The following is an 11152-nucleotide window of genomic DNA, read 5'->3' as shown; positions in this document are numbered from 1 at the left end:
GCACTTTTGGGTATTAATGCTTGAATTCTTTCGATTGTTGTTGTGGATCCAAACCTCACACGACATTTATGGGCAGTAGCAATATCGTAGCCTCTGTTTTGGAATGTTTGAAATCTACCAATTTTGTAAGTGTAACCCTCGATTATTTTGTCTTCAAAATTTTGTATAAGAGCTTTACCTACTGTGGCTTGAATAACATGTCCCTACAATGGATAATTTTGTTGCATACTTTATTAGTAAAATTTCTATGGAAAAAAATATATGGGTCATTTAGTAAAATAAAGTAAACTTTCTTGCCTCTTCATCCACCAATATTAGTTCTAATGAAAAATCTTCTCCAACAAAGGCTTTCCTAAAGTCTTCTTTTTTCCATTTTCGCACTACCCTTACTTTCACATACACTCTTGTTGTTCCTCTTATCAATTTTGATACACTTATTTGTTGTGGCTCTTGCATTGTTGGTATTGTTGTGAGTTGTAAAATGGCTGGTTATTATTTATAACTGTAAGTTATTTAGTGTTGTTTCTCGTTGTTTATGTAGTTAGTAGGCTGATTTTGTGCATAACTCAAGTTTTGTTTTGTGAAATGTGCCTCTTTTTCAGCATGTATTGTTGTTAGTGGGGTAATTATTGTTTTATTTACATTTATTTATTTCATAACTTTCTTTTTTGACTGAAATGTCCCTTTTTTTCAGCATACATTTTAGTGGGGTTGATTATTGTTATATTTAATTGTTAGTGGGTTACAATGTTTAATTAGTAACAATTTTATTAACTTGACTATGAAAATTGAACCGAGGCTTACAATGTTTAATTAAATTGTATATCGTTTAATTCGTCTATACTATGATATGAATTAAAATTTAAAAATAACCTTTAAATTTCAAGAATAATAGTATCAATTTTATTAACTTGGACAATGAAAATTGAACTATGTTACAATGTTTAATTAGATTTTATTTCGTTTAATTCGTCCATACTTTGATATGAATTAAAAAATAAAAACAAATATTAAATTTGATTGAGATAACGTAATTTATTGTTTCTTTTACAGCTAACGTTATCAGAGTTCCGGAAATGGAAGAATAGTTCGTTGAGTTATTTCATCTATAAAGGTACATTTTTTTTTTGTTAATGATGGCTATTGGCAGCTTAACTATTGTGCCACCCCATTGTCGGTGGTTAAGGCGGCCTTTTGTTAACGTTACCTAGTTCATCAAATCTCGATGATGAATGGTCAGTGGTTTTATACACCAACCTGAGAGATTGTATTTGTAATTTACATATTGATTGGTTATTTATATTTTTTTGGACTATTTGGGTATGTAATTTATTTTATTTGGACTGTAAATAATTTTCATATTCGGTTTTTGGATATGTAATTTTTGTTTTTGGATTGTAATTTTATATTTAGTTTGGTTATTTAGTTTGGTTATTTGGTTGCTAAAATATCAATTTTGGGTATGTAATAGTAGACTGTAATTTATAATTTTGAATGTGTAATTTATTGATGGACTGTAATTAATTTCAATATTGGCTGTAATTAATTTCAATATTAAAAAGGTTTTCTGCATATGTAATTTTTGTATGTAGACCGTATTTAATTTTATTTTTTTGGTGACGTAATCATATATCATTATCATATCATTTGTATACTATATAGTTTGGCTAAATATAGTTTCCCTAAAATAAATCTACAAACGTGGTAATAGAGGAGAGAGAAGAATTAATTACCTAATGAGGAGAGAGGGGAATTAAACATATATGCTTGAACGTGGGTATAATTTTCCCAAAAATGCTGCAGCCAATAAGAAGCTTAGAAAGGCTTCAGCTTTTATAGATAGGGGATTACTCGTGCGACTTCAGAAAAAAATGACTTACATATCAAACAAAAATATTCAGATGAAAATAAAACAAAATAAGTAAAAATGAATCGGTCTGAATAATTGCAGGATCGGGAAAATTGTTAAAATTGTTTTTCATTTTTCCAAACTCATGACATTATTTGTAGAAGTCGTGCTAGTTTAAAATGAAAATTTTGACTCGTGCGATCATGTACATTTAAAATGAAATTTGTATTCTGTTTTTCATTTAGTACCGATTGTTAATTAGTAAACATGTTAAAATAAAAATTGTGACGCAAACACGTTTAAAATACAACTTTCGACCCATGCACTTTTAAATGAAATTTTAAACCATGCACTTTAAATATGAAATTTTAACCCGTGCATTTTATAAATAAAATTTTGACCTAAACATCGCTTCCTTTCTAACTTAATATCACCCTTAAGCTCACCATTAGAGCTCCATGCATGAAGTGTAACAATAAGGACTTTGAAAATAATGTGTATGGATCCCGTTAATTTATTCATGCAATTTATAACATGGTATAAATTACATCTTAGTCAGGCCTATGAAAATATTACTCGAACAATAAGCCCGATCCAAGTCAACCGTTTTTTACAGGGCCGATAGACTCATAAATCTTGATCTATGACCCGTTTCCCAAACTCAAAACGATCTGTTAATTTAAGGTTGAAATTCGACCCTCCTATTTAACCCGGTAAACTAAAAATAAGTAGATGTTAAATGTGATTTTAAAATATATAAGGCACAAATATTTTTGAGATATGAATATGATTTTATCTTTAAAAAACGTAATTTATTTTCACAATATGTTTATTAAACATTATCTTTAAAAAAAATAATGTTGTATATTATTATTATTATTATTATTATTATTATTATTATTATTATATTATTATAAGGATATGATCAATATTTACAAATATAGTTATCAAAGATCAATATCTTATGTTATTTAAATAAATTATTTACCTAAAACACTAGATTTTGTGAAATCTGAAATCTGATTAATGTTCAAAATATGATTCTTCAATTATTGAATATTATAACCATAAAAAAAAGAATATGATGGGATTAAATGACACTTTGTACAAGTGATATAATCCATTAATATTAAAAATAAAAAAAATAAGTAAAAACTGTATACAAAAACAATGAAAAAATCTTAAAAACGAATTTTTTTATTATTGTATAGTTCAATAATAGCATACTACTAATAATTTTTATAACATGACCACAAAAATATTTGAAGGGTAAAAAATACAAGCAATAAAACAGAAATTTGTTTACAATAGATGAATAGTAACATTTAAAATAAAACATCTAAACTAGTGACCAATAAATCATTTTTTTTTTTGGTAAAGTGATCAGTATATCAATTAAAGAGGTAAAATATATAGGTAATGATTAAAGAGTAAAAATATTACTCAAAAACAAAATTTCAACGAAAAAATAATTAAATTTAAGACTACCTTTTAAAAAATAGGGATATGTAGATACAATTAGTTGTAGATCTACAAATGTAGAGTCAAAACAGTGGTTGAAGGAGGAGTATGAACGCATAACTGTTGTGGAGTGCGGAGAGGAAATGTGAAATGGTTTTGATTAGGTAGGGCTAAAGGCAGATAAGAACACCAAGACATTTAAATGTTTATTTGGATTCATGGAAAATAACTGGGTACAAATGATTATTTTAATGTATAGAGGCAATGGTCGGTTTTGTGATATATGGGACATTAATTTCATGTTTATGGACTTTGGTCGGTTTTTGTCTAAACTCTCTCAAACTAATTTCGAGTTTTCGACCCCTCAATTCACGAATTACCAACAATTTCAATTGGATTTTACGAGTTATGGTTTTATATATATATATATATATATATATATATATTTTTCCTCTCATTTATTTACCTTTAATTAAAATATGTAAGTGACATTGATTTGACCCGTTTTATTCTTAAGACGGATATAGTAATTTAATTTGTAATTTGTAAATTTTCCAAACAAATACCCTAACTAACTAATAAAGTCGACCCAAACTGAAATAAGCCCACTTAACCCTATCTACCTTTACAAATTAGCCCTTTCTTATTTGACTTGAACCCTAATTCCCCTTTCTAGTCTTCCACCATTAATTCTCCTTTCCTGATGATCTACTGCCGCCCCCTTGTCTCTCTAAATTAAAATACACGGAAATCTTAAACGCCTCTTTCTCCTTATTCAGATAACCCTCAATCAAACCCATTTGATATTCATTCATGAAAGCATAGATGGATCGTTTTGCCAATGAATTCGATCATTTTGCAGATGATACTCACATTTTCAATTGGTAGTTTTGCATATGCATATTATGTCCTTTGACACGTTTTTTTGATCGTTTTTTCCCCCGGAAATTATGTTTTTTTTAGCTTTTTTTTTTTATTTCTATAACAATTTCTTCAATCTCTAATACAGAGTATGAAGTAATTTTTATGGTATTTTTCCATTTCATGCAAATTAAATATATTTAATGATTTTGGACCTTATTTCAAAAAAAAAATTCATGTGAATGTTTACTCATAAACTCTTGAATTGTGTAGATCTAATGATCATTTATTGAATTGTCATCCATGATTTTTTTTAATTATTATTATTATTATTATTATTATTATTATTATATATATATATATATATATATATATATATATATATATATATATAACTGGGTTGAAACGCTGTGGATGCACCACGTGTCCCATACAGCCTTAGTGAGAAACATTTATTACAGCTAATTATTTAATATGAACATAATAAATGTAGTATAAATCTCAGTAAATATTAATTATAATTTAATAAATTTCATTATAAATTTACATTAAATAATTACGTTTATTTTATTCTAAATTTATTAAAAAAATATTTTGACAAAAATTCTAAATTGTAAATAAAAACGTTCATTGCGAAAAATGCTTTCAATCGAGTATAATTTTCATTATATTTATTAATATATTTCGATATGTAGTATCTTACAATATTTTACATTTACGTAAAAAAATATTTTGAGAAAGTTATAAAACTTAGACCATCAAATTTATTAAGAAAAATATATTTGGAAGAGTCATTGTATTTATTAAAAACAAAACTTTAAAAAAACTACTAAGATATGAGATTTTGTGAGGTTTAAATACTGTGAGAACGAGTATGTATATACACAGTGATCACGAGTAAGTTTGAATAATTAAAAGAAAATGAATGATTATTAAGTAAAATAATATTATTTAGGATTTTTCTACGTGTTACCCCGAGTTTCTTCGCATTCTACGTGGTACCCCTATTTTTTAAAAATATAAGTAGTATCTCTAAATTTAGTAAAATGTTCTAAAAGTACCCAATCTACTAAAAATCACGTTTTTAATATGTTAGATTTTGTGTAAAAAATATGTTTACAATTGAGTAGACGATATTTATGTTAATGACATGAAAAATCATTTCCAAAAAATCAATAAAAAATTTATAAATTAAACATTTTAAAAAGGCGGATTAGAGCATTTTGGGTATTTTAATATGTTTTTATCATGTTTAGGGGTGCCACTGATATTTTTGAAAAGCGAGGGGTATCACGTAGAATTCGTATAAATACAAGGGTATCATGTAGAGAAACTCTATTATATAAACAACATGAAAAAGTAGAATACACTACATTTTCCTTTAATATCTTCAGTTAAGTATGTATACGTCAAGAATAAAACATTGATTATGACTAACTAGATATTACTTTTAGTTAAATATTTTATATGTTATCTTATAAAAATTATATTTGAGAAAGTTCAACCTATTTTATTTACGGTAAACTCTTAAACATCACTATATATAGTTGTTAAAAAATAAAAAGTTGCAAATATCTTATAGATATCTTTGACACATAGCACATGTAACACACAATTAAAACATTTGAATAAGTTTAGTTTGAGCCCTATATGTTTGATACATAAAGTTCAAACGTTATACATACAAGATTAAAAATTACATAAAATTATATTCACATCATTTTGAACAAATATTTTAACTGATTTGGAACATAACGTATCGTGAAATGATATAATTTGATAACATAATGTTGATTGTTGCATTATTCAAATAACTTTTATTTTAATTAATGTGATATTTGATTAGTTACAAAATTTTTTTTGCAAAGCGTTGATCATGCGTTATTAACTATAACTTATTAGTTTTAATTAAAAAAATATGTATTTTATTTTAAACATTGAAGTTAAACCTACAAAAAAAAGTGAAAAAAAATTATTTTATTTTTATTTATAGGTAAAAATATTAAAGGTCATATATAAATTATATTATTTTTCTTCAATTATAAAAATAAAATTTTAAAATAGGCCGCACGAAGCGCGGGATATTACCTAGTTATTATTATTATTATTATTATTATTATTATTATTATTATTATTATTATTATTATTATTATTATTATTATTATTATTATTATTATTATTATTATTATTATTATTATTATTATTATTATTATTATTATTATTATTATTATTATTATTATTATTATTATGATAACATGTCTTTTTTTTTCCAATAAATAATTTTTTTTTCGTTAATAATTTTTTTCTTTTTTCTCTCAAATATACCAACCTGTGCAAATTAACATCTAAAAGAACAAATTTATTACTTACGACTATTTTATTAAGTTTATTTCTGTTATTGTTTATCAAATTTGTGGGATTTGATTTTTTTCTACTGTTGATCTTTTTTATATCACAATCAAGTTAAAATTATGAGCAATATCAAACATATACTTCTATCAGACTCATAAATAAAGAGGATGACTTGAACGTGGGTGGTACCATTCTTTAAAAAAATAAAAAAAATGTACTTTCAACCATAGGCTGACACATCAGCTATGTGGTTATTCTTTTAGTAAATAGGATACCTTTATGCGGAAGCGATCAGACCGTTGTGCTCGCTAACTGCCCACTACCGTATATCGTACATTTGGCGGCTACTAGAGTCCCAGAATATATCCACACCCCAAATCCCAAGTCACATAGATGGTAGACTAACTAAGAGATTATATAAGTTGTGTGTTAATAAGATGAATATGATGGTTTCACAAACCGCATCTCTTATCTTATTTATAATCACCTCACATAGAGGAGTTACAAAGGGCACCATCAACACCCATTAAGTCACAACATAATAGGTAGATTAATATGGTGATACATAAGATAATTAACAACCAAATTGATTGTGGCGGTTACTAAAATCCTATTAAATACAATATACTCTATCCCGCGCATTTTACCACTTTATTCCGAGTATACCCCTCTCATTTCTCACCCTAATGTGAGAGAAACAAGAGAGAAAAATAGGAGAGAATTTAAAACACGAAAAATGAGAACAATTTGCGAAATCCCTTCGTCTGCCTCCAAAGCACCGACCCCCTTCCCTGCACCGGTACCCTCCACCACCACCCTCCAAGCGCCGCTTCCACGCCCCCATCCCCGCGCCGATCACCCCGTCCTGCACACGTACACCTTCAATTTTTCCCCAATTTTATTCTTTAATTCTCTCTCCTAGGGTTCTTAATTTATTCGATTATGTATTAATTTTTCCGATCTATAGTTTGCCATGATTTTCTAGTTTTTCGTGGTCTTTTTGGATGATTTCTTGATGGGGTCTCAGGTGGTGGTTGTCGGTGCTAGGGTTTGTGATGACGATGGTGAAGTTCGTCAATCCGACGCCGTATACAGGTTTTCTGGAGTTGTCGGTAACTGCGTCAAGGTCAATGTCATGGACGAAGAAACAAGATACCGAATTACACAGGAGTAATTATTTAGTAACTAGATCCATTACGAAAGATGCATCCTAATTACTAGTCTCCGACCACCCATAACGATCCTTCCGACCACCCTACTCCGGCCAGTACAATGACCCCACAACCACCCCTTCAACAACCCGACTTTAATGGTAATCAATCTTAATTTTGAAAATAAACCTTTTTCAATTAAAAAACATTAGCTAAATCAAGTAAAAAGACGATCTTAAAAAAGTTGTTGCTGAAACGAAAAATTACATGTGATACGTGCGGTACGATCCATTATTGTCGAGCTACTTACGAATTGGTTCGGTTTTGAGAAAAGAAGAGGGAGAGAACTCGTTTTAATTATCTTTTTATGACGAAGGGCAATTATGGAATATCAGGGGCAAACTGCGCGGGGCTTGGTATACTAGTGTGCGGGATTTAGCAATCCCCCTTATACTAAAAGAATAAGAAATCTCTAATTTTTCCGCCTAAATAAATTTGGCTATAATTGGGTTTTCTTTATATTATATGTACAACTGAGTTATACTGAACTTTCCCTTTCCCACCGATTAATACAAAACATTAATAATAATATATTTTACAATTAAATATCAAATTGAGTTAAATATCAGGTTTTATAATTGTTACTTCGAATTTTCTTTAATATTCCTATCTAAAAAACCGCGCATTCGCGCGGGATCTATACTAGTTACGTAATTAATTAGTTTTGTACTCCCCTTGTTCCCTCCGTTCTCTGACACTTATTTACCTATTCTATTCAATGGTGTTTCAGTTAATTGTTTACTTTTCTATTAATGACCAGGACAGAGAGAGTAATAATTTTATATTCATCAAGGGATATGGTTAATTTGACGTAAATATTAAGGGGAGCGATTGGGTGCCAGTCAGACGAGCCCGGATTTAAAATATGAGATAGTGAAGTATTTTTTTATACTTTTTCCATACTTTAATAATTGATAATTAGAACGTAAATTTTGTAGAAGGGTGTTTATTTTCATAGTACGCTTTGCAAGTTTAGGTATTAAATCTGTAATTTTTCAATTAAGGTAGACAAACATAGCAAGCTTTTACCTAACAACTTGTTCACTAAAACTTGGGAGATACGGTCTTTTAATAAGTTATTAAGAGATCAGTCTTCCGTACCCTTTTATTTGTACTTCGTGACCTTTTTTATTGATCGTAACATAGTAATTTCGTACCTATTTACATAATAAATGTACTCATTTTACCTATAATCATTATTTGTCCCTATTTTATTATCTTCAGTACCGTTTTTTTTTAAATTGTAAAATAGTCTCTCAATAAAATTATTGAGAGACTGTCTCTCAGAAGACCTACTCCAAGGCAGATCATTCACAGGAATTCCATAAGTAAATAAGAAATTCGGATGAAGATCAATTGATTATATTATCTTGAAGAATTGATTACAAAATGTAAAAGATACAAGATTACAACAACTACAAGATTACAACTGAAATGTAGTAAGATTTTCGTAGATAAAGTGTAATGAAATATTTTAGAAAGAATGACAAAATAACTGTTGAGTCCTGTTTATAACTGTCAACGTACTTATTAACAGCCTAACTGTATTTGTAACAAATTTCCTAATAACTTGTTGACTTCATTTGCTGACGTGGACAGTTAACTTGCCAGATTCATTACAATCCATTCCCCTTAGCAAAACTTGTCCTAAAGTTTCATTCAAGTTGAAACCAGGAAACCTTTTCTCTCTATCGTCATAAGTTTCCCATGTAGCATCAGCTTTAGACCTATTGGGCCAATGTACAAGTACATATACCATTGCCCTGTTCCCTTTCTTAACCATCTTTCTTTCCAACACAGCAATAGGTTCAGCTTGTATTTGCATGTTTCCATCTATTTCTAGCACTGAAATTGTAACAGGAAGAGGCCCATGTTGCCTCTTTAGTTGAGATACATGAAACACTGGATGAATCTAAGCATGGGCAGGCAGTTGCAGCACATATCCCACATTCCCTTCTTAGCTATTACTTGAAAATGACCAAAATACTTGAGAGCCAACTTGTGGTAAGGCCTATCTACCGATGATTGTTGCCTATAGGGTTGTAACTTCACATATACCCACTAATCAATGGCAAATTCTTTGTTACTCCTATGCTTATCACTCTGTTGTTTCATCCTGTCTTGAACTCGTTTTAGATGAAACTTCAACATTGTTATGCAATCTCCTCTAGCAGTTAGACTCATGTCCACAGCAGCTACTGGACTGTCACCATTACAGTAAGGAATATGCAAGTGAGGGGGTTGCCCATACACCACTTCATATGGAGTAGTACCAATTGCAGAGTGAAAATTACTGTTATACCACCATTCAGCAAGAGGAATCCAATTTGCCCAATCTTTAGGCCTTTCCCCTGTCATACACCTTAAGTAGGTCTCCAAACATTTGTTTACAATCTCTATTTGGCCATCCGTCTGCGGATGGTAAGCAGTGGATATCAATAGATCTACCTGCAGCATTTTGAATAATTCTTGTCAGAATTTGCTCAGAAACACCTTGTCCCTGTCATTGACAATGATCTTAGGTACCCCCATGTAGTCTAAAAATCTTGTCAAGGTACACTTTAGCAACAGAAACTACATCAAAAGGATGAGACATCAGTACAAAATGAGCATATTTACTAAGTCTGTCCACCATAACTAGAATAGTATCCTTCCCATGTGATTTGGGTAAACCCTCTTTAAAGTCCATGGATATATTTACCCAAATTGCCTCTGGAACTGGCAAAGGTTGTAATAAACCAGCAGGAGCTTGTAAAAGAGGCTTATTTTGCTGGCATATTCCACATTGTCTAATCAAATTTCTTATCTCCTTTTTCATTTCCTTCTAGTAAAAAATTGCATATACCCTCATATATGTTCCATGAATTCCTGAATGTCCTCCTATAGCAGAACTATGCATTAAAGTCAGAAACTCTGATCTTAGGCCTACATCTAGACCCACTACTAGTTTCCTGTTGAACCCTTTGCATCAAGTCAGATCTGACCCGAGTTAGTACAATGCTCATCAATTCTCCTCATGTTATTCTTGAGAGAGCATCTGCCACTGTATTTTCGTTTTCTTTTCTGTACACTATTTCATAGTCCAGTCCCAACAGCTTAGGTAAACATTTTGCCTGAAATGAGCTTGTAATCTTTTGCTCTAGCAAGTATTTCAGATTGAAATGATCAATTTGATGATGAAGTGCCTCCCAGTCAGATATGACCTCCACTTGTCCACTGCCATCACTAAAGCCCACAATTCTTTCTCATATGCAGATAAGCCCTTATGTTTCATTGCAAGATCTTTGCTAAGGAATGCTATGTGATGTCTTTGTTGGGATAACACAACACCAATGCCCAAATCAGAAGCATCTAGTTCCACTATAAAATTTTCAGTGAAATTTGGTAATGCTAAAACTGGAGCTTGACTCATGGCCAT

General features: G+C 29.9%; 1 protein-coding gene across 1 annotated transcript; it reads right to left on the bottom strand.

Moving 5' to 3' along the window:
* Positions 1-9313: 9313 nt before the first annotated feature.
* LOC141618089 (uncharacterized) lies at positions 9314-11152 on the bottom strand. The gene is made up of 5 exons (XM_074435206.1): positions 10938-11152; positions 10580-10685; positions 10228-10308; positions 9822-10182; positions 9314-9636 (listed from the first exon to the last, which is right to left on the bottom strand). The coding sequence occupies exons 1-5, from the start codon at positions 11150-11152 to the stop codon at positions 9314-9316; spliced, it is 1086 nt and encodes a 361-aa protein (XP_074291307.1).

This window comes from Silene latifolia, chromosome X (genome assembly GCF_048544455.1).
Source record: "Silene latifolia isolate original U9 population chromosome X, ASM4854445v1, whole genome shotgun sequence".
NCBI classification, from domain to species: domain Eukaryota; kingdom Viridiplantae; phylum Streptophyta; class Magnoliopsida; order Caryophyllales; family Caryophyllaceae; genus Silene; species Silene latifolia.
This window is presented reverse-complemented; position numbering and strand designations above follow the sequence as displayed.

Bases quoted from the DNA above. Each gene is read 5' to 3' on its own strand.
- LOC141618089 (XM_074435206.1), bottom strand. From the start codon at position 11,152: ATGGCCATGAGTCAAGCTCCAGTTTTAGCATTACCAAATTTCACTGAA. The intron at 10,309-10,579 runs GTATATGCAATT...CTTTTGATGTAG, and splicing joins TTCATGGAACATATATGAGG to TTTCTGTTGCTAAAGTGTAC. The intron at 10,183-10,227 runs GTGTTTCTGAGC...AAAATGCTGCAG, and splicing joins TTGTCAATGACAGGGACAAG to GTAGATCTATTGATATCCAC.